Below are 24,898 nucleotides of genomic sequence, written 5' to 3' on the forward strand. Positions count from 1 at the left end.
ACAGCAGTCTTCTCTATTAGAGAAGCTTTATTTATTTGAAGTAGTGCATTACCGCTATTTCATTGTGAAGGTAACCACAATATGAGATACAATTAAAACGATGCCTTCTGCGCTACTTACGTAGTTCAAATTTATGAGTTAACTATGGTGTATTTACACTGATACTATATAGTCATCATCAATGTGCAACAGTGTCAAATGCTTTCCTGAAATCCAAGTATATGATAACAAAATTATTTTTTTCTATCTAGTTTCTTTGTAACCACATCATAGTATCCAGTCAAATTTGCCAGACATGACTTTCCCTTAACAAACCCATGCTGTGTCTGAATTATTGCTGCAGTCTTATCTAGATGATCCTGTAATGCATCTTTCACCAGTGACTCCATTATTTTACCCAGGACAGAAGTTAAACTAACTGGTCTGTAATAACTCGTGTCACCCTTAGATCCCCCTTTTTGAGAATTGAGGTTACATTTGCACTTCTCCAGTCCATAGGGAACTTCCCGAGTCCAAGGATGCTCTCATAATTATGGCTAAGGGTTTGCTTAGTTCTTTTGCCGCCTCCTTTAATATAACTGGATAGATGCCATCAATCCCAGGTGCCTTTCTTATGTTTAACATCAACAATTTCTCCTACACTTTGCTCTCAGTTATTACAAAATCATTAAGGAAGCTGTTACAGTTTGATAAACTTCTGGCATTTTCCCCTATTAATAACTCCTCATATGTGAATGCAGAGGCAAAATACTTATTCAGTTTGTAAGCTATCTGAGCAGGAACATCAACAGTCGAACCACCAACATCAAGTGGAGCAATCTGATTCATCCCCCTGCCTTTTAGAATTTACATAAGTAAAGAAGTCTTTGTTGTTTTTGTTTGCTTCCTTTGCCAAGGCTTTCTCGCAATCTGCCTTCGCCTGCCTAACCTCCTTTGTAACTTCATTACAGACTAGCTTATATCTACCATAGGTTTCTGATAATTTATATGCATCCCATGCATTTTTCTTCTCTGCCGTGATTCTCACAGGCGCCTCCGTAGCCAGGTGGGAAGGAGCAGCAGTGCGTAGCACACGCTTCTTGATTAGACCGGGGTTCGAGCCCGTCACCACCAAATACGGAGGATGCGGAAAGGTCATTCAGGGAATGACCACCGCATATCCCGGAGCAATATGGCCTTAGTTGCTAATGCTCCTAAAAACCAAATAACAACAACAACAACAACCGTGATTCTCATTAGTTCATTTGACATCCATTTAATACTAAAAACTTGAAAATTATTTCTTAATCGGTATGAAAAGCCTAGTAGCTTCAACGATTAATTCCTTGAATACTTCCCACTTAGAATTTGCTGTTGGTGACATCATCAGTTTGTCTCGCTGTACAGAAGTTAAAAACTGTCTGAGACTACTGTAGTCATCTTTAGAGAAGCAAAAACCCTTCCCTTTACCCCCAATGGTAATTATATCTTTAAGTAAATCCCACATCAGTAAACTGTGATCACTGCCATATATATAGTGGTTCCTTTATCTGTTAATTCTTAATAGACGAATAATTTCTGTTGATAACCAGATCAAGAGTATTATCCTCTCTGGTTGCCTCTCAAACATGCTGCTGCAGAAAACAATCATTCAATAAATCCACAAAAGTGTTGCTAGTGTTCAAGTGACAAGTTCCAGTCAATATCTGGGAAATCAAAATCCTCCATTATAAGACATTCTGATTTACTGGCCCACTCTATTTCTCTGTACAACTGTTCATTGTTTGTTTGTTGAAATGGTTTTTAAGAGCATTAGCAACTAAGGCCATATTGCTCCGGGAATATGCGGTGGTCATTCCCTGACCTTTCCGCATCCTCCGTATTTGGTGGTGACGGGCTCGAACCCCGGTCTAATCAAGAAGCGTGTGCTACGCACTGCTGCTTCTTCCCACCTGGCTATGGAGGCGCCGTACAAACAACTGTTCATTGTATTGATTAGTGTCATTAAGCCTATAACACACTCCTACTCTTATTTTTGCTTTCCCAGTGCTTATGTCACACCAAACTGACTCAACATTGCACTGTCCATCTATGTCAACTGGATGCACTTCCTTAGATTTTATGTTTTTCTTAATTAACAGCATAGCCCCTCCTCCCTTCTTATCCTGTCTATCCTTTCTGTACACATTATACTCCCCAAATTCCAATTCTGTATTCCTAATATCTGTGTGACACCACGTTTCTGGAAACAACAGTGATTGTAACCACTATGTTAACTACAAAATAAATTCTTGTTTGATCATAATAAGGATTATTATTAGATTAATATTATTACATATAGGTCTGTGCTATAGCAACATGTTCATACATAGCAAACTAAAAAGTAGTTAAAAAATTGGCGTCATTTACGTATATCTCACATTCAGTGGCGTAGCTACCATGTAGGCAGGAAAGGCAATTGCCTCCGGACCCGGGCACTTTAGGGGCCGGCGTCTTTGGCTATCTCCTGTTTTTGCAATTTTCATTAATTAAGTAGGGGCCCAAACATGTTCTTTGCCTCTGGGCCCAAAAAAGGGTAGCAACGTTACTGCTCGCATTGTAAATGCTTTCACAAGGAGTTGCCATGGTATTGCAATACCTCGAATAAGTAACGCTTCTCTAATAGAGAAGACCACTGTTACTTATTCTTGGCAGATACCACTACCCAGACAGCACCGTTCAGAGCTTTTTTTATTGGCTCTTAATCGGTGGGTGGGCAGGTACCCTGGTGTTGCAATGATGACAACCCAATTTTGTAACTGCTGAGTAGTTGGCTACATATAAACATGATGCTAAAGGACAAACCTATATGTCAGTTAACTGCTTCTTAACCTGAGGCTATTGCCCTAAACAAATTATGTAATTTTCAATTACTGTGCACCCTCAGGCATCTCTCATATTGTGGAGTTATACTTCGCGACTGGGTTTGTTTATACGTAGCCGCTACGAAGTAGTTACAAAATTGGACTGTCATTATTGCAACACTAGGGTACCTGCCCACCCACCGATGAAGAGCCAATAAGCTCTGAAATGGTGCTGTCTGGGTGGTGGTATCTGCCGAAAATAAGTAGGTGGTAAAGTATAATTCAATCCTTTGGATAAAAGTGAAATCTGGTCCAGCAATAGCTTATACGAGGAAAGATTTGTAACCTGGTGATATGTAGATATGTTGCACGTAGGGCAAAGGGGTAATCGAGAACTATAGGAAGCATTCTGATTGTGTGTAAGCACACTGTACGCATGTGGGGGATTGTAAATGAACTCATATGCACTTGGCCAAAAGCTCGCGAGAATGTGTTTGAATTGTGCATACGCACATTGCATACATGTAAAGGGGTTATGGAAGTACTCCTATGAACCTGGTTTGATACCCACAATAATGTATTCAATTTGTTAATGTGTCTGTTTTTTATTTCTGTGGCCTGTGCTCCACATCGCAAATCTATGGATGTCTTCAATACAGACCAATCGTTTGGATGTAGATAATTTTTTAATTTGTTGTAAAGAAAGGTATTGATGTTTATTTGAATACCGAGATTTTAAGGCAAGTTTAACTACATTGTGAGACGTGATGTGGCAAGTGCTAGTTGCTTTATGCCCGCAATTTTTTGATTTAAATTGACCCCAGCAATTTCAGAATGATGTTGTTTTGAAGGCAATATTTTAGGAAAGAAATACAGTAAATTTAGGCTGAGTATCTTAGTGTTGATCTAATGTATTTTTGTACCAAGATGTTCAAAAAATCTCCCATAATTGTGTGTATTGATAGGTTATTTCTGGAGAGGAAGGAAGTGAATGAAATAGTCAACAAGACATTAAAATATGAATTTGATACCATAAAACAGAACTACGATGCTCAATACATTCTACGTTGTATTTCAATATTTGTAGAAGGATAACAGAAATTAACCTCAATATGGTAAGTCGAACACTTCCATATGACACTCTCCAGAAATTAAAACGAATATAAAATTAATGCAAAATGATTACAGTAATAAATTAAAAACAATTTAAAAATTAAACAAAAAAGTTTAACCTAAATTTTGCAAAAATGACTTTCCTTCCTGAAGCTGACAGGGCTTTTCAACCATATGTCTTGATCACAGGAATGGAAATTACCTGAAATTACAAGTATGTGTGAGCCTGGATCTTAAATAGCAAGATTATTTGTCTTCCGCATGTGCAGAAATGACCATGAATCCATTCATGTTTTCATCCTTAGCCACACATGTATATAGTATTATAAAACCCTTTATACAAGCGATACAATTTGGGGAAAAAAACTATGATACATTATTTAATGACCTTAAGGACTGTAGACTTGGCGATAATGATAATTTATTCTCACTGGATGTTACTTCATTATATACAAATGTAAACATTGAATACACATCAGATATTCTTTGAGATGTGTTAAATAATAACTCTATAAAGATTAATTATACAAAGCTTTCTATTAAAGAAATTTTTCACTTAATTAAACTCTTAGTGGAAGCCAACTATATCACCTTTTAAGACAAGGTATACAAACAAATTTTTGGTTTGCCAAAGGGAGTGAGTCTAAGCGTCTTAATGTCAGAGGCATACCCCGGAATGATTAAGTGTATGCATTTGACGCCTTTTTTACCCCGTATCACATACTATGGGACGATGAAGAGCCAACAAGCTTTGAAACGGTGCTGTCTGGGTGGTGGTGCCCACCGAGAATAAGTAACAATAGTCTTCTCTTTTGGTGAAGCATTACTTATTCGAGGTAGTGCAATACATGGCAATTCGTTGTGAAGGAGGAGCACAATACGAGATACAGATAAAATGATGCCCCTTCAAACTACAAACGTAGTTTTTTCGTTTAAGAGTTTTCTATTGTGTATTTACACCAATATTATATAGAATACTATGGGACATATTTTAGACAACGTTCTTGTTATTACTGATAGTTGCACTATTCAAGACATTTTACATTTGTTTAATAATATTCATCATAGACTCAATTTTATATTGGAAGGGGAAAATATTGATACAAAGTCATTAAATGTTCTAAATTTCACGCTTACTCGGGACGCGAATAAAGTTCAATTCAACATCCATCGTAAACCAACAAACACCGGTATGTTTCTAAAGCATTATAACAGCTATCACCCATTCATCTACAAAAGGTCTATTATTTTTAATCAATTTCTCAATGCCTTTAAATATTCAACGACGGAATCTCTTTAGACTCAGAAATACAGATATTAACCAGCAGATTCTTAAACAGGGATTACCCCCTTGCTACAATAAACCGAATGAGGGTACAAATTAAGGATAGGATACAAAAAACTACACCAACAACAATAGTAACATCAAAAAATACTTCATTTCTGTCCCATAAGTTGAACAATGGCACAAACAGCTTAAAAGATTGTTTAAAGATACCGAATTTAAAATTGTGGCCAGACCAATACAGAAATTACATGCTATACTGAACAATCGCTCAGTCCTTTCTCCTTTCACAACACAAATCAATGGCCTAGTATACCATATTTCTTGCAGTGACTGCGACTCATCCTATCAGGGCTCAAAGCAGTGTATGCTGTATGTGAAAGTAAAACAGCACATGTCCCCAGTCCGTGCTTCTCGTTCAGCAGCATCAGAATTGGCTTTACATGCCGTTAACGAAAACCATACATTTTTATTCAGCAAGGCCAAAACACTTAGTGTCCAACATAATTATACTAGACTATTAATTGCAGAAACCATCGAAATTAAATTACAATGTAGGCTGTCCATATCTAATCTCCGATTCGTGGTCGTTTCCGCACATGTGCGAAGACAATTTTTTTTTTTTTTTTTTTTTTATGAAAACCCCAATAGTACTTAGTACCATGCATGGGTTGAAGGAGAAGTATGGGGGGAGGGGGATGCCGGAAACTTTGCTCTACAGACTAAACATGGGTTTCACCACTTCAAGCCTCCAATAAGCAAAGTGGTGGTATTTCACCAGTTGATGAAAGCCATCTACCACCTACAACTATCTCGCTATTTAAGATCCAGGCTCACATATACTCCGTAATTTCCATTCCTATGAACAAGGCATAGTCAAAAGGCCCTGTCAGCTTCAGAAGGCAAGTCGTTTTTGCAAAATTTACGTTAAACTTTTTATAATTGTTTTTAATTTATTACTGCAGTCATTTTGTGTTAATTTTATATTCATTTTAATTTGTGGAAAGTGTCATACGGAAGTGTTCTACATACCATATTGTGATAAATTTCTCTTATTCTTCTATAAATGTTTGAACAATGTTCACCTACAAAATGTCTATTATTTTTAATCAATTTCTCAATGCCTTTAAATATTCAATTACAGAATCTGCTTTAGACTCAGAAATACAGATATTAACCAGCAGATTCTTAAACAGGGATTACCCCCTTGCTACAATAAACTGAATCAGGGTACAAACTAAGGATAGGATACAAAAAACTACACCAGCCAACAATAGTAACATCAAAAAATACTTCATTTCTGTCCCATAAGTTGAACAATGGCACAAACAGTAACATTCTTCCACCTACCTACAATTAATGATATAAGTACATGGATGTGAAGCACATTGAATTCAAGAGCTATATTTGGATTTTCAAACACTGGTGTAACATTTAACAGAAACAAGAATATTGCCTTATTGAAGCCAGAAGAGAGGAACATGAAACAGACCTTCTGCATGAGTCAGGTTGATATGCCTAAAATTAGAAGCTTTTTCAGCTGTTTAGGATTGCTTTCTCGAAAATTTTGCAATTCAGAAATTCTTTTTCACGAGGTCACCAATTTGTCTTCTTATGGAGATTCTATTAGGAGGCTATCCAAACTAGCTCTAAAATACTAACAGTATTTTACCCCTATGCATCATTCATCAGGAGCCACAATGTTCTAAATTTTGCCACATACTTTACACATTAATATTACACATTACTTTATTTCAAAGATGTTCTTATTTGAACTTCAGTTGCTACAATTGTCTGAGATATCATCAGTTCCAACAGTTTCCAAAATTCTATTATTCAGCAGGGAGACAGTTCAATATGGGTGCAGCCCTTAAAAAATATTTTTTCACTTAAGATGTGAAATAGACATTTTTGTGGCAACCAGTACCAGATGATAAATGGATCTTAGCTCTTGCTTTTATAGTGGACATAACAAGTTATCTTAATGAGCTTAATGTGAAACTTCAAGGAATATAAATTACTGACATGTTTCTGATGTTCAAGTCTTTGAGGTGAAAATAAAACTTAGCTCTTGCTTTTATAGTGGACATAACAAGCTATCTTAATGAGCTTAATGTGAAACTTCAAGGAATATAAATTACTGCCTGACATGTTTCTGATGTTCAAGTCTTTGAAGTGAAAATAAAACTATTGTACAAACATATTAATGAGCAAAACTTGAATCACTATTCTTCTTGCAAAACTGCTAGAGAATGTTTCATGAAACTAGCTGAACTGCTAATGGAAACAACAAGTTTGTTACCAACATTCGGTAGTCATAGTTTTGCAATGTTTCAAATTTTTTTTTGCTATTGAAACTGATGAGGTAACAGCATAGATGCAAATGGAAATGACTGAATTATAAAATAACAACTCTTTGAGGAATGCTTTCACAAAGGAATATATATATGCCATATGCTTTTTTTTTTTTTTTTTTCTTTCCCAAGTTCTCTGACATCAAAACTTACTCAAAGCAAATGATCAGAACATTTGGCAGCCCTTATATATCAGTGAGAAAGCATTTTCACTTATGAGAATAGAGAAAAAATAATATACTATATATACATTTCGAACAGTATACAAATCCATGCCGCGAAAGAATGACACAAGGAACAAACTGTCGGTGCAATAAACCGACCATTGTTATGCAAATTTACTGCGCCGACAGTTTGATTCTTGTATCATTCTTTCGCAGCATGGATTTGTGTAGCGTTCAAAAAGTAGTGGTTCCTTGGCCATTATGGCCTCATAGTCCACTGATGAGATAGGGCATAATGGTCAGTCTTTTCTATTCAATTCGATATTATAGTATGTTCTACTATTTATTTTTATTTTTACTTATTTATGTACTGTTGGCCGGTTACATTTACATATAGCAATATTTCATGCAATTCGGAAACTGGTGCTTAGCAATAGGGGGCATCGCTAAATTTTCCTTTAATTTGGACACTTTTTTTCTAAATTATCTAATAATGTTTCTTCAACAGTACCCTATTCTTAATTTTGGATGTTAAATTCTTATTCTTCACTCTACTGGTTTGCCATGCTACTGGCATACTTTCATTTTTTTTTTTTTTTTTTTTTTTGTAACATAAAATTACTGTTAAATACATGCAACATGCTGCGATTTTTTGCATATTTGCTGCCACTGATGCCTACTTCACTATCCTTATTTTCTATTTTCACTTAATTTTGCATTTATTTCTGCTGTCTAATATTCGATTCATTTGGATTTAATTAGAATTATATATATATATAGAATATTATTTTGGTAAGTAATAGCTATACATGATTTCTGTTGCAACTATTTTCTTCAGATTGATTACTTTGTCTCTTACTCACTAAGTTTCTACTGTTACGTTTTCACTTTTCTCATGTATCCATTGGATTTGTTTTAATAATCATTCATGAAATTACTTATAATCAAAGCCCATGTTGAGTCTTTGCTGACTTCTACTAATTTGTTTTAAGATAAGGTTTATACTATATGTAGAATTTGCATATTTTTTATGAGTCTTGGATTTTTTTGAGCATATGTTAACATACTACACCTTTGAAAATCCATCTCTAGATTTTCTATTAAATTTATATAGCAACCATCACATTTTAGTGACTTTGGTGGTCTTTACCACTAAACTTCTAAACTTTGTATAAATCACTTTATACAATCTCCTAACTACATCATCCAAAAATTTGGTTCCTTGGAATTACTTCTTGTTCTTCCTTCTTAAGATTGAACTGTTTCATGTCCATAGATTTGTTATCTGCTCTTTCATAATTGGATTCGTAACTACACTACCACTGGATATATCAACTAGTTCTTTATCCTTGGATTCGTTTACTATTCTTTTCACAGTGAATTCACACCTGATACTATGTGTGGATTCATCTAGTTTTATATACATGGAATTAATTTCTGCTCTTCCATACCATTGTTGTTTCCTGGGAATTGTTTCATATACATGGACTCCTGTTTTATAGTTGGATCCTTAACTACACCACCTTTGGATCTAAAGTTACCATGTTCTTATATCCCTGGAATTATATCACTTCACAATTGGATTCTTAACTACACTACCATTGGATATAATGTCAACTGATTATTTGTCCTTGGATTCATTTACTATTCTTTCTCCAATGAATTTAAACCTGATATTACCTGTGGATTCATCTAGTTTTATAAAAATTCATTCAATAGCCTAGGTACATGTACATATATGCTGCGGTGCCAACTCTATTGTCTCACATGCACATTGCCAATAGCTCCCCTGAGTGGCACACTATGGCCATAGACACCTATGTGCCTAAAAAATTCTCAAACAAACAAACAAGCTCCCCTCAGGCAGTCAGCAGCAACGTGAACAGGTTCAGTATTCTTAATTCTATCCTGACGAGACAACGTGATAGCTTTTCAAACATTTCATTTCACAATTTATTTTTTACCCCTTTAAATACAATTGAAAATATATCTGCATCTTGGCTAGAAATTGCTGCCAACAACATGTGTTCTGTTTGGCAGCATGTTTTGCCCCATTTTGGAAAATGATTTCACTGGTTTTGAAATGCAAGCTCAGACAACTGCCGAAGACACTGTGAAGATTGGAAAAGACTTGGGATTCGAAACTTTGGACACTGCCAATGTACATGACTGCATTGACTCACATGCAAATGACTTAGATGATGCAACTCTCCTTGAAATCGATGAGCAAACTGCATATAAAGAAGAGAAAACAATTCTGAAGTGGATAAACATTAAAGTGGCACCAAAAGAATTTTCAACAGAAGAATTGGAGAAAGTTTTTCGGGGGGATTGACATGGCCTGCGAGGCAATTATTAAAAGAGATCCAAATGTTGAACATAGAATTTCCCCATCTTGTAAAATTTGCCGTCAAGATGTGGCAAATTTTACAACTTGGGATTCAATGCTACGAAGACTTGTACACCAAGAAAAATAAGAGATGATTTCACCAGACTTCATTACTGAAATACCTAAATAAACAATAAAGCGTTTTGTTCATCTCTCATGATGTTACCTTTTCCTTAATAAAATTTTTGCAATATTTTTTATTCCAAATCCTTTTAATTGGCTATAAAGCATAAATTCTTTATAGATATAGATTTCTTTATAGACTGTTACTCTGGTAAGCATTCAGTTAAAACCCATTATAGTTACACCCAAATTCAATTTGGCCTTTCCATATTCAAGCGACATCACCCTATGCAATCGAGAGATCTCACACGCATGTGTGTGTAAAAATTTTTTTTATTTTTAGATCCTAGCCACTGATATTTCAGGAAATTAGGTGGCAGGATCTGCCAGAGTGAATTATAGACTACTGGGTACCTGGTCTACCTCCATGTAGCATAAGTGGGGCAATGTTGGGCCTCAGCAGGGTCCAGCGGCTAAATGGCCAGAGGAACAGCGGTACAAAACACCACAATTCCATAATCTATACACTTTTAAATTTCTGACCTTTCCAGTGAACTGGCACATCAACAATGGAAGCAACATGGAGATGGGGGAAACCCCTTTTCAGTGCCATTAGACACTGAAAACACTTACTATGATTACACCTCAATTAGCACGGTTTCACATAACACGGAACAGTTTCAGTACCAATTATCAGTGCTATGCGCGGTATTGCTGCACACGGAATTATTTCCTGTTCTTTTATAATTGGATCTAAAGTCACTATGTTACTTATATCCCTGGAATTATATCACATTCTTTAATCCATGAATTTAAATTAGTATTTTTGCTTGGATGTATTTTCTTGCTAAATTGGATTCTTTATATATTGAATTCTTATTACACCTTTCGGACTATAGATTATGATTTTAAAATATTTATATCTCAAAACATTTGATGATTCTTGTTGTCTATACTTTGATATGTTTACAATCATTCTGTTATATGAGACTATTCAGCTTAATATGGCGCCTCCGTAGCCAGGTGGGAAGAAGCAGCAGTGCGTAGCACATGCTTCTTGGTATTGTTCAGCACTCTTTATTTATCTATTAATGGTAGTATGTTTATTTTTATAATTTTGTATGACTTTATCACGGTAAAATCATACCAACCATATTAAATTATCTTGTATTTAGAATATAAGTGTATGGAGACAATTTAAACTTACCGTTGGAAAAAGAGGTCACTATTTTTCCCACTGTTTTGCATTTCTCCGCAACTTACTATGAAGTCCGCTATGCTACTATAAATTGCTTTATCATCTAGATATATTGGCAATGTAGTTGATTTTGAAGTTTGCGTGCATTCCTCTACTCTACTGAATATGTGTACTCAATATTTCCCTGCTTTTTTCCCTTCTGCTACGTATACTTTTCAGACAGCTTATTTCAGCTACACATTTCTTGAAATACTCCAGGTATCGTTCACTTTCACTTTCTTATTACACTTTTCATTTCATTTTAGAGTATTGGCATGTTTCGACACACAGCTTTTTACTTTCAATACAAGCATTTGGTATTAGCTCCCTTTTATACTAATGCTTACAAATGCCAGAGCCCTTACTATAAGGTTGGGCTTCACAACTCCAGCAAGCTTAGTGTTATTTCATAACTTTTTCTTTGCTTTTTGTCTTTCTGCTGTCTATTTCTACTGTTCTTCCTGTTCGTAAAACTAATAGTTTATACGAGGGTGATATGGGCATTCCTACTATCCTATCTTATTTATTTTAAATACTCCTTTTTCCCTTCCCCATCCTCAATTTAATACCTAACCCTATACCATATGCTTGTTCCAAATTTATTTATTGAATAATTGAATTTATATTTAATCTTTACAAAATTAAATCCTACCCTAAATTCTACATATTTATATTAACCATATTTTTACCTAAATAAATTACACTGCATTGGGAATACCTTGTCCATACCGTGTTAGAATATGCTAATTTCATTTTCGTTGCTTTTTGGCCTTTCATTTTTCTTCTACTACTATGGACAAGTATAGAAACACAGTTCTTGATACAGGGTCAAGTGTAGTTCCCAGATAAAATACCTGATCATGTATCAATATTTATTTCAGCTGACATCAGATCAACCATATTTGCCTTACCTATATTTAACCATTTTCTAAATATGTTCCCCCCCCACCCCCATATCTGATGACAGCTATACCACTTTCATTTTTTTCATTTTATTTGCATTTTATTTTTTATTTTTATTTCATTAGTATGTTAGATGTACTAATTTTACTTTACAGTTCTTCCACTTTCTATTGGCTTGGTAATTCAGCCCATAATTTTCATAATTCATCATAACCTTTAGGATATTAAAATTCTTTCACCTTTCACAAATCTACTACACTTCTTTTTCTACTTTCCTCACCCTTCTAGTTATTGGCACTTTGTGTAACTTTCACATCCATTTATGCATACTTTATTCAATATATTAATGCAAACTTATATATATATATATAACCATACAAATAAATTAGAATGAGAGTTAAAAATAAAAAATAAAATAATGCCAGCAGTATGGCAAGAGAAGAGCAAAAATAATCGAAATTAAACTTAAGAATCAACCCAAACAGGGAGGGAAGAGAGGAGTAACAAGAGAAAATATTGCAGCAGAAAATCTCTAAGGTAATTTTGAACATCTAATTATAAGAATAATAAATCATTAAATTTTGAAAGCCAATTAAAATAGAAATTTAACGGCGCCCTCTCTGATGGGCACCAGGTCCAAATTTATGTGAAATATCACCAACAGAGACCTAAACCACTACAGTAAAATAAAACAAAAATAGACTGACCATTATGTCCCGTCTCAACAGAGGACCACAAGGCCAATAATGGTCAGGGAATCACTGCATTTCGATCGCTAGACAAATCGCCGCAAAGGCGAGTCGATCGAAAGATCAGGCCGCCACCCGATCTCCAGATCGAAGCACCAATGCAGAGGACTTGAATAGTGGTGGTCCTGATGCAGCAAAAATTAAAACTAGAACAGATGCAAGTACTCCAATGCAAAGCCACACCACTGACAAAATTAATCTTAACCAGTTTATATAGACAAAATGAACTTTGGATGGCAGCACAGGTGCAGCGTTAGCAATTCGCCCACTATTGTCATGTGATATATTTGAATAACGTTTAAAATAGTTGGAAACTGAATCTTTCATGATAAAAATAAAATAAAAAGGTACAGCCTGTGCTGCCATCCATAGTTCATTTTTTGTCTATATAAACTGGTTAAGATTAATTTTGTCAGTGGTGTGGCTTTGCATTGGAGTACTTGCATCTGTTCTAGTTTTAATTTTCACTGCATCAGGACCACCGCTATTCAAGTCCTCTGCATTGCTGGTTCAATCTGGGGATCGGGTGGCGGACTGATCTTTCGATCGAGTCGCCTCTGCAGCAATTTGTCTAGCAATCGAAATGCAGCGATTCCCTGACCATTATTGGCCTTGTGATCCTCTATTGAGATGGGGTGTAAGTGTCAGTCTATTTTTGTTTTATTTTACTGTAGTGGTCTAGATCTCTTTTGGTGATATTTCACATAAATTTGGACCTGGTGCCCGTCAGAGGGAGTGCCGTTAAATTTATATTTTAATTGGCTTTCAAAATTTAATGATTTATTATTCTTATAATTAGATGTTCTAAATTATCTTAGTGATTTTCTGCTGCAATATTTTTACTCTTGTTACCCCTCTCTTCCCTCCCTGTTTGGTTTGATTCTTAAGTTTAATTTCGGCTATTTTTGCTCTTGTCTTGCCATACTGCTGGCATTATTTTATTTTTAACTCTCATTCTAATTTATTTGTATGGTTATATTTTATGCATCATGTAGAAGAAAATGCTTTTTGATGCCTCTGATGCTTGCTGTACCTTTTTATTTTATTTTTATTATGAAAGATTCAGTTTCCAACTATTTTAAACGTTATTCAAATATATGTATAAGTATATATATAGAGCCTATAGGTATAGGGTGCAGAGTAGTCCAAAGAACTATCTGTTGAATCTATAGAAAAATTACAAGAAAGTACCTGTAGAGAAAATTGCAAGAAAGTACCTGTAAAAAACATGAAATTACTCATTGTTGCAATTACGATGATTTCACTAATTGATTTTACTTTTATACTTACCATCGGTTATGCAATGGGCATCATGTGAAGGAATTTGTAGTTTGCTGCCTCTAATTCTGATAAGATCAATATCAGAATTTATTTTCATAAATTTTTAACTATGTCATTATTCAATATATATATATATATATATATATATATATATATATATCAGAGATGAATCTGTAGGTTTAAATGTACAGTTTTTTTTCAATAATAATCATCATTTTATATTTTGTGCGGCAAAATTAGTCTCATTCCTTTTTATTTCCCCTTCATACTATGAATGAAGATACTGGTAAAAGACAGAGTAATTATAACTGACAACTGTTCTTCGTGGACTAGCATTAGGAGTGGAGCATCTTGGGGGTTTGGTGTTAGGACCTTCATTGCTTTTAATATTTATTAATGATACTGATTTTTTTTTTATATATATATATATATATATATGATGCATAAGTTTCCTAGTGTTTGAAATAATTACTTCATTATCGGCAGCAATGTAATGTATAATGTAATAGCTAGAACATATTTGAATACTACACACAGATCTGAAACCTCATTTCAGGAAATTATGCAGTAGCGCAGAGAAGGTCAAATAATTAGTTGGTACAAAGAGGGTATTTATACCAAGAAAGATTGGTAAAAATATCCTTTTTTATATATCAGTAACTGCAATTAGGGATCTGTGTGGGTGACCTCAGTGAAGTATTTAAGTCTCTAAAAAAGGTTAGGTAAACTAAATACTGATGGTATTTAGTTTATCCAACTTTACTCTTTCTAAGAAAAGCCATATAAGTGGACAAATTTAAAAATTATGGTTTTAGAACAGATGGGATATTTGCCTTCAATCAGAAGGTAACTGATTACTGGAATAAATTTCTACCCAGAGTTGGAGAAGCAGGCATTTTGAATAAATTTAAAGAACAAGCATTGGGATGAGCAAATAAGTGGGTACCTTATTTTATTTGATTTTATTTTGGCTAATGTTACATAAGACCACTTCCTTGCATCATACTAAAAATAAAACCATAAATGTGGAGTTCAGGTCAACCAAATTAACCATGTTTAAGAAACTTCAAATAACTAACCAGAAAACTCTATCCTCTCTGTTTAAGATCAATTAACTATAGCCCTGATTTAAACTCTTCAATCTCCAATCAGATTCAAATCCTGACCTTAGCAGAACTGCTAAGTTTTTCATACACATTTTTAATTTTTCTGATACTGCATTGGACTCAATTAAATGGATTTTTCCCCCCTTCTAGAGGTGAATGTAGCAAAACAGTTTACAGCACAAAATTTAAACATAATTAAGAACCATGTCAAGAGTAAATAAAAGATGTGGTATTACATCAAGATTTTAATGAGATGTAAATAAAATATCTTACGTTAAGGGTGTTTCTTTATACTCTTGATGTTGTACTTGTGGATGTGTTTCAACAGAACTGGTATCTGCTCGAGCAGGCATAGACTTATTTACCAAAACTTGTTTGTTCATAACTTTCTCACCTAGAAAGCACAAAAGAGAGAAAAAAAATTAATTTTATTTCTGAAAATAGTTTACTGAAAGCATTTTGGTATTTTCATTCATGCTCTCATAATTCTAATACATACTTCAAGGGGGCCATACAATGAATTCAGAATGGGCTTTAGCCACTAGAAAAAATTATCACAAAACTGTGGCCAGCAATTATTATTTCATTGCTGGCCAACTTAAAGAGCATGTGCTACTGAACTCTAGCTCCTGATCACTCGGCTATGGAGGCTTCGAATTACAGAAATACTTAAATGAATAGGATGATAACTCCTCTCTTGTTGAACCTATTAAAACGTTGCATCATTTATAACTTTGGGTCTAGCTGTTCGATTTTAAAAAGGTTCTGATTTTGTCAAAGATGTTTTCACATAAAATATATTTTGTGCATACAGGCACAAATGAAAGATGGAAGCCTCCTCAATGATTCATGTTAAGGGAAATGGACCATAATATGCCATACTGCTCCAGTGCTGGTTGGCAGATTGACCGTATTTAGCAGTGAGGGGCAAGAACCCCAGCCAACTTAAAGAACATGTGCTACTGAACTCTAGCTCCTAACCACTCGGCTATGGAGGCTTCGAATTACAGAAAGACTTAAATGAATAGGATGATAACTCCTCTCTTGTAGAACCTATTAAACACCTTTCAACAAACCAAATGGTTAAATATTTTAAGCATGCTGAGCATGCCATTAGTATCATTAATGAGAATAATCCTAAATGCAAGAGAAGCATTAGTTTCTAGAAAGATTCAGAACTCTTTGACTTGTTATTAAGATATCTACAAAGAGACAAAAATTTCTGCCTGTCAGCTCTCTCTCTCTCTCTCTCTCTCTCTCGACCATTTCGCATTAGCAGAGGCATGCGATGCAAGGAAGCAAGCTTACGCAGAATCAGCCAAAAAAAAAAAAAAAACCCTCCCATTTCACCCCTCCATTCATTCCAAATGCCTGTCCAGCTCAGCCTTAAATTTATTTAGGCTATCAACTTCCACAACAAAAGATGGAAGTCTTTTCCACCAATCAACCACCCGCTGGCTAAAGGCAAATTTCCACACATATTCTACAACTGTCTTCCCTCAAATTGAAACTACCCACTCAGTTTCTTAATCTGAGCAAGAGGAAGAATCCCATCATCATTCAGCTTGCTCAATCCATTCAAGGCCTTATACACCTCAATGAGATCACCTCGCAGGTGCCTACTCTCCAAGTGCTGCAATTTGCAGAACTTAAGCCTTTCTTGGTAAGAGCACCCCTTTGTTCCCACACCAATCTTGTTGCCCTTCTTTGTACTCATTCTAGTAATTCTATATCCTTCCTAAAATGAGGCCTCCAGACCTGTACACAGTACTCTAGGTGTGGCTTGACCATTGCCTTGCATAACGGGATAATCACCTCCCTGTACATGCTAGCAAGATTCCTATATATCATTGAAAAGACTCCATGACCTGCCCTGGCAGCCCGTCTGCACTGCTCAGTGAACTTCATATTTGACTGCACAATTACCCCCAGGTCTTTTTTTCATTCACTTTCCACTTCCCGTAGTACCACACAGTTGGTACGTATCTCTTTGGTTATTGCTACCCAAGAGATATGTTGCAGTACTTTGCATTTGTCAATGTTAAACTTCAGTTGCCACTTCACAGCCCATTTGCCCAACTTATCTAGATCCAGTTGGAGTAGCATACCGTCTTTACTGTCGTTAACAACCCTGCCAACCTTTGTATCATCTGCAAACTTGTACATTAAATCTGATATACCTTCATAAATATATAATATAAATATAATTGATAAATAAACAAAACAACAATGGGCCCAACACTGAACCCTGCAGAACTCCACGAATAACATTTGTTCACAATGACCAGTATCCATTCATTACCACTCTCTGTTGACTCCCACTCATCCATCCCTTTATCCATTGTAGCAACTTACCCATAATGCCATACCTCTCCAATTTGTACAGCAGTCTTCCATGTGCAACAGTATCAAAAGCTTTCTGAAATCTGAGTATATGATATCAAAATTATTTTTTGCATACAGTTCCTTTGTGACCATATCATAGTATCCAATCAAATTGGTTAGACAAGACCTCCTGTTAACAAACTCATGCTGTATCTTAACTACTAGTGCAGTCTTGTCTAGATGATCCTGCAATGCTTCTTTAACCAGTGATTCCATTTTCCTCAGAAACACAATTTAAACTAACAGGTCAATAATTACTTATGTCACATTTTGAACCCCTTTGTGAATTGAGGATACATTTGTACACCTCCAGTCCATGGGAACCTCCCCCAAGTCCAAGGAAGCTCTCATAATTATGGCTAAGGATTTGCTTACTTCTTTTGCTGCCTGCTTTAATATAGCTGGATAGATCCCATCCACCCAAGATGCCTTCCTTATGTTTAACTTCAACAATTTCTCCTTCACTTTGCTCTCAGTTATTACAAAATCACTTATCAACTGTTAGAGTTTGATAAACTTCTGGCATTCCCCTCATTAAATAACTACTCATGTGTGAATGTAGATGCAAAAATACTCATTCAGTTTATCAGCTACCTGAGCATTATCATCAATAGTCAATGCATCTATGTTACGTGGTCCAATCTGATTCATCCCTTTCCTTCTAGAGTTTACATAAGTAAAGAACTCTTTGCTGTTCTTCTTTGCATTCTTTGTCAAAGATTTCTTATAATCTGCCTTCGTGTGACTTGGTTACAGACCAGCTTATATCTATCATAGGCTTCCATGTCACCCATTAATTTATATGTATCCACACATTTTTATTCTCTGCCATATGTCTCATTAGTTCATCTGACATCCATTTAGGCCTAAACCTTGAACAATATTTCTTAGTTGGTATGTAAAGCCTAGTAGCCTTCAAGATAAGTTCCTTTGAATGCTTCCCATTTTGAATTTGCTGTTGATAACATCATCGGTTGGTCCCACTGTATAGAATTTAAATACTGTCTCAGACCCATATAGTCACCTTTATGAAAGCAAAACTCTTCCCTTTAACCTGATGGTAGTTACCTCTTTGAGTAAATCCCACTTCTGCACACTGTGATCACTGCACCTAGTGGTTCCTTTATCTGCAAATTTTTAATGCATGAATAATTCACTGCTGATAATCAGACAAGAGTATTACTCCCTCTGGTTACCTCTCAAACATGTTCCTGTAGAAAACAGTCATCCAATGAATCCACAAAAGTCTTGCTTGTGTGTGAGTGATCAATGCACAAGTTCCAGTCAATATCTGGAAAGTTAAAATCCCCCATTATAAGACATTCTGATTTACTGGCCCAATCTATTTTTCTGCAATATTGCTCATTATACTCATCAGATTCATTAGGCCTATAACACACACCTACTCTCATTTTTCCTTTCCCAATGCTTATGTCACACCAGACTCAATATTGCATTGTCCACCAACATCAATTCGATGTATTTCCTTAGGTTTTATGTGTTTCTTAAACTAACAGCATAACCCCTCCTCCCTTCCTGTCCTGTCTATCCTTTCTGTACACATTGTACTCCCAAAATGCCAATTCTGCACTGCTCATATCTGTTTGACACCACTTCTTCGATATCCCAACAATATCTGCCTTTGATGTCTTGACTAGCTAGCACTTCAAGTTCATCAAATTTATTAACTATACTCCTAGCATTGGTGTACATGCAAGTATACATGCACCTGTTCCTACTCTTGTTACCCTAACACAGCCCATGTATTTACTTGTTCCACTATGACTCCCAGCAGTCCTTGAAATCTCCATTACCTTGCTTTCCAGGCTGCTGCTCATTCTAATAGAAGCAGTGCAAGAATTACTCTTGCCTCTGCTTGCAGCCACTGTTAACCTTTTAGTCTGTGTATCCCCCCCACCAAAGCTAGCAGTTTTCCAACCCACCTAACATTACCTCAATAGAATTAGCAATATTCTTGCACCCTTTCTATTTAAGTGTACCCCATCCCTGTAGAAACAGTCTCTCCTGTAAACAAGCACAGACCAGGATGAAAAAATTCTACCCCTTAAGCCTTGCACAATCTCTCCAGGGCTGAATTGATCGACAAGGCTCTCATCATATACTCCCTCCTATCAAGTCTGTGCAGAATTGCAGACACTTTCACATTCAACCCTAACTTGCAACTTTTTTTCAACATTGACCTCTACTTGTTGAGTAAATCTCTCTCTCTCTCAGGAATAACTTGTGAATTGGAAAAATTCTCTACAGGGTGACCTTACAACTTAGCAAAAATGGTCTGCATTACATATTTGATGTATTTCGGGTAATAGTCCTTTGAAATTCTGCGAATAATTTTTATCTGGAATTTTCCATCATATTACCCTTGTTAAAGTAATTGTACTGTATTAAATATTTTCACTACTGAAATCATACATAAACGCAATTTTATTTCACATAGTTGAATTGCAATGATTTAAAATTATTGACAGAAGAATAGGCAGTAAATATGATTATAAATAAATAATTTATTTTCAATACTGTTCCTCATATTATGCACAACTATTTGTAAAATATTGTAGTTGCAATCTCGCCAATTGTATGCACCCTCTTTATTGTAAGGCATGCTCTTCTCCCTTGTTCCGTCATGCCAATTGTAAGCGACCGCTTTTCTTATTTAGTTCCTTTCTTACATTAATTTTTGGGAGAATGCCTACTTTAATTTTAATAGGTAACTCTTGTTATCCTTTGGGCCACTGACTGCTATCAGAAATTTTCAGGATTACTACTATTCTTAGCTAGAATCTGAGTGAGGCAATGAACAACACACAGGATAAATTTAACATGTTTAATTATAGAAACTGACTTAGATACATACAAAGATTTATCAACAAACTTTTTATATTACGGAAGTTTCCCTCTGGGAAAAACAATTACAATAATTCGATACAGTATATCTCTTTTCTAATCTAACTAAAAGTTCCTTTACAACCTTCAACTTGTTATTCCAGCTATTTCTTAGGCTAGACAAATTAATCGTATTTAGGATTTCAGAATGCCTTTCCTTTCCATTTAGGATGACTAGAAACAATACTACAAAACACTACTTACAATAAGTTTTACTTCTCAGTGTTTTAGGATCAGCTCCTTGACCTTCCCGCACTTTCTGTGACGGCTTCCACATCTAATATCCAGCTTTTAATTCCGAACTTCTCTTCAACCCAACTCGACTCCTCTTGGCTGGTTTTAACTTAGTTGACTCTGAATAACTCTTTTCCTTTAGCTGCCAAATTTTCCTTTCCGAAATCCAGCAAACTCTCGCCACTTCCCGACTAACTTCTATCTCCAATAATTCCATGCCTAAGCTTACTAAGACAAGACTACCTCTCCAGAACTACTTCCTCCTTTAACACCACCTGTAACACTAACTCCTCCTCTATCACTCTTTCCGACTAACTTTCACTTCCTGACATACTTCCTCTTCCTGACTATGTTTCCCGGCATACCCTAAAATTTTGACTGACCTCCCCTCTGTTAAGTTGAAATGTTCACCGTAATTTCACGTATCATGGACTCGCCCATAAATTTCCATAGTAACTTATAACTACTTTTACTGCATGTATAAGCATTCGTTTCCCAAGTGTTTAGTGTTTTTTTTTTTTTTTTTGTTTTTTTTTTTTTTAAAGTAAGCCTTAAGCTTACAATATAAAAGAGAAAGAAGTGACTACTGAAAATACTGATACTTAAAACCAATCAGTATACTATAATATTAGGTGTGATCAAGGTAATGTACTGTTGAAAAGAGTTACTTGATTACACCAAAAGTCAACAGCAAATGAACAGTAATAAAATAGAGCATTATTGACTGTACTTACCAGGAGAAGCAATTCCATCAGCATCAAGTGCCTCATGTCTCCAAGTAGGCTTAAGCGTTTTAACATCAAGAAGCGGTCCAAGGATGCGATCAAATGACAAATTGCTGTAACGCTTCAAAGTACACTTTAGACCATGATACACTAGACATCTACCAAATCCTGATAGAAAATAAAAGAATCACAAATGTATATTTATTTTAAAACACAAAAAAAGTCTTGTTTGAAATTTCTGTACCGAGACAGTAATTAATGGGAGCTTAAACTACATTATTCAGTGAATGTGCATTATTTATTTACTCTCTAACTAAATATAGTATTTGTATTACTATTCGTATTAGCAATGGCCGCATGGTGAAAGGAAGCCTATGGCTTATGCTGCACCAGTCAAAAAATAAATAAATAAACAAATAAAAATAAATAAAATAATATAAAATAAAAAAATATTAAAAATAAAATAATAATAAGAAGAAAATTAAAAAAATAAATAATTAATAAGAGAAAAGGAAACAGACAACCTATGCATTTCCCTCCTCACGTAGGTGATAATCCAGCTGACCTTTGAATTTCCCCAAACTGTCAACCTCTACCACCCATGTGAGGTAACTTGTACCAGTAATTTATAACTCGCTGGCTAAAATAAAACTTCCTGCAATCCAGTCTAAACTTCTAGAATAATTTATAACCATGAATTTCATCCTCATTCATTTTACTTATGCCTCTCAGAGCCTTAAACACCTCAATCAAGTCTCTTCTAAGTTGCCTAGTTTCCAAGCTGTGCAACCCCGCCATTCAAAGTCTTTCCTCATATGGATGCCCTTTTATTGATCTCACCAGGCAAGTTAACTGTCCTTGGTCCATTTCAAGAAGCACAATGTCTTTCTTTAGGTACGGCCACTATACTTGAACACAGAATTCCGAGTGTGTGCTAACAAGAGCCTTATATGATGGGATTATAACATAAAAATGTTCAATAAATCATCCCTTTCCTTCCACTAATGGCTTTAGTTCAAATCCACCAAGTGTGTAAGTTATTTTGGAGTTACTCTTCCCCGGGTGTAACACTTTGCTGGATTAAAGCATAGCTGCCACTTTTCTGACCATCCTTGAAGTCTATCTAGGTCACTCTGAAGAAGCTCTGCTTAGCAGTGATTAACTACTCTACCAATCTTTAAATTATCTGCAAATTTAGACATCATGCCCTTCATTGATGTCATTTATGGAAATCAAAAACAACAGTGGTCCTAATACTGATCCTTGGGGAATACCACTTCTTGCATCAAAGCAATCTGAGGAATAACCATTTTTTACAACCCTCTGCCTCCTGCTCTAAAGGCACCCAGCTATCCATCTAAGGATTTTCCCTGTGATTCCAACCTGTTCCAGTTTACAAAGTAACCGCTCATGTGAGAATGAGTCAAATGCTTTGCTGAAATCCAAATAAACAATGTTGAAATCATTCCCTTAATCCAGCTTGAGTAACCCTGTCAAAATCGCTAACCAGATTTGTTAAACATGATTTCCCTTTACAAAACCATGATGTGTATCCTCCAGAATTCTATTCCTATCTAAATGATCCTGAATTCTACCATTGCCTCCATGATTTTCCCTACTATTGCAGTTAGACTCTGACCAGTTGGTAATTTCCCACTACTATCTTAGAACTGCCTTTATGAATTGGCGATACATTGGCACCTTTCCAGTCCAATGAAATCTCTCTCTCTCTCTCTCTCTCTCTCTCTCTCTCTCTCTCTCTCTCTCTCTCTCTCTCTCTCTCTCTCTCTCTCTCTCTCTCAAGTCCAGTGATGCCCTCGTAATTAGCCTCAATGGGTCTATGCACTTACTGCCTCTCTTAAGATTATAGGGAATACGCTTGAAAGTTTTTTCATTAAATAAACATGTGAAATTTCAACATCATTAATTACATTTTTTTCAACTTCACTCCCATAATTTCTCATGAAATGGAATTTACATCAAAATAAATTGGCATAATATCTTTTCACCACATGTTATACACAAATTTGTGTGTGTGTGTGTTTGTGTGTGTGTGTAGGGGAGAGAGCACATGCATGTGCGTGCGCGAACAAACACGTATGCACGAACACACCTTAACTGCAGTTAGTGTTCCATGCCAAAAAGCATTCAAACTGCTACCTGAAACCACTAGCATGGTCTGAAACTGAAATAACAGCATGCCTTCCTAAAACACTAAGAAATTTTAATCTGGGAAACTTCTCCTAATATATGCACATCTTTCAGTCAGAATTGACATTAATGAATATGTCTTCCAATAACAAATTTGAATTTTAGATGTGTGTAAATTTGCCTTTAGCCAGCGGGTGGTTAATTGCTGGAACAAACTTCCATCTGTCGTTGTGGAAGTTGATAGGTTGAATAAATTTAAGGAGGAACTGGACAGGCATTTGGAGGGAATGGTGTGATTTTTTTTTTTTTTGGCTGATGCTGCATAAGCTCATACATTTGCTTTCTTGCATCACATGCCACTACTACTACTACTACAAAAAAATACAAGATTTTGATGCGCACACCAAATGTTTTTTGGTGTGTGTGCATCAACATTTTTTTGCACCAGGCTATGAAGCACTGCTTTGAACTGAACACTTGTTTTTCTCATTTATGTTATGAACTGAATATGATGAAATCTGAAATTTGGGCAATTTTGAACAACAAAAATAATTCCAATTAATGTTTCTGTCAGTCAAGAAAACAGATCAAACACAACACACGCCCAAAAAGCATTCATAAAAGAAGAGTTACAAAAATGTATTACAGTGGTAAGCATGATGGATAAGTGTGTGGTTGCTGAGGAGACTACATTAAAATAATTTTTTTCCCACAACAGTCACCCAAACTTTTTGATCAAACCCCTCTAACTACCATACAAGTTGCAAATGTCTCATTCTGTATATGGCTAAAGTTTGCAAATAAAGGCCTCATTCATCTCAGGTTAGCAAATCACAGCAAGTTATCTCACTCTTTTAAGCTGTTTTAATTGAATTAATTGATTTTTTTTTAATCAAAGAAATAACATTTATTGTTAAAGAATGTCAATTCATGATCCCAAGGCAATATGACAGCTCCTGATTAATTTTTTTTTAGAAATAAACAAGGAGTTACCTTTTATTCAGTCAGTAGGATTTCTTTTTTTACCCTATGT

At 35.4% G+C, this 24,898-nt stretch overlaps 1 protein-coding gene across 2 annotated transcripts in view; it reads right to left on the bottom strand.

Annotated features, from left to right (window-relative positions):
• Polr3B (RNA polymerase III subunit RpIII128) overlaps positions 1 to 24,898 on the bottom strand; it is a 527,342-nt gene that overhangs the window by 137,392 nt on the left and 365,052 nt on the right. For both annotated transcript variants that reach the window (XM_090375599.1, XM_090375592.1), the window contains 2 exons: positions 21,724 to 21,882; positions 15,740 to 15,860 (listed from right to left, as the gene is read on the bottom strand). In XM_090375599.1, the coding sequence (XP_090231725.1) occupies positions 15,740 to 15,860; positions 21,724 to 21,882 (280 nt within the window). The remainder of the gene's footprint in view (positions 1 to 15,739; positions 15,861 to 21,723; positions 21,883 to 24,898) is intronic.

The sequence above is a fragment of the Mastigoproctus giganteus genome, chromosome 1, assembly GCF_048544385.1.
Source record: "Mastigoproctus giganteus isolate SK-2022 chromosome 1, ASM4854438v1, whole genome shotgun sequence".
In the NCBI taxonomy this organism is placed as follows: Eukaryota; Metazoa; Arthropoda; class Arachnida; order Uropygi; family Thelyphonidae; genus Mastigoproctus; species Mastigoproctus giganteus.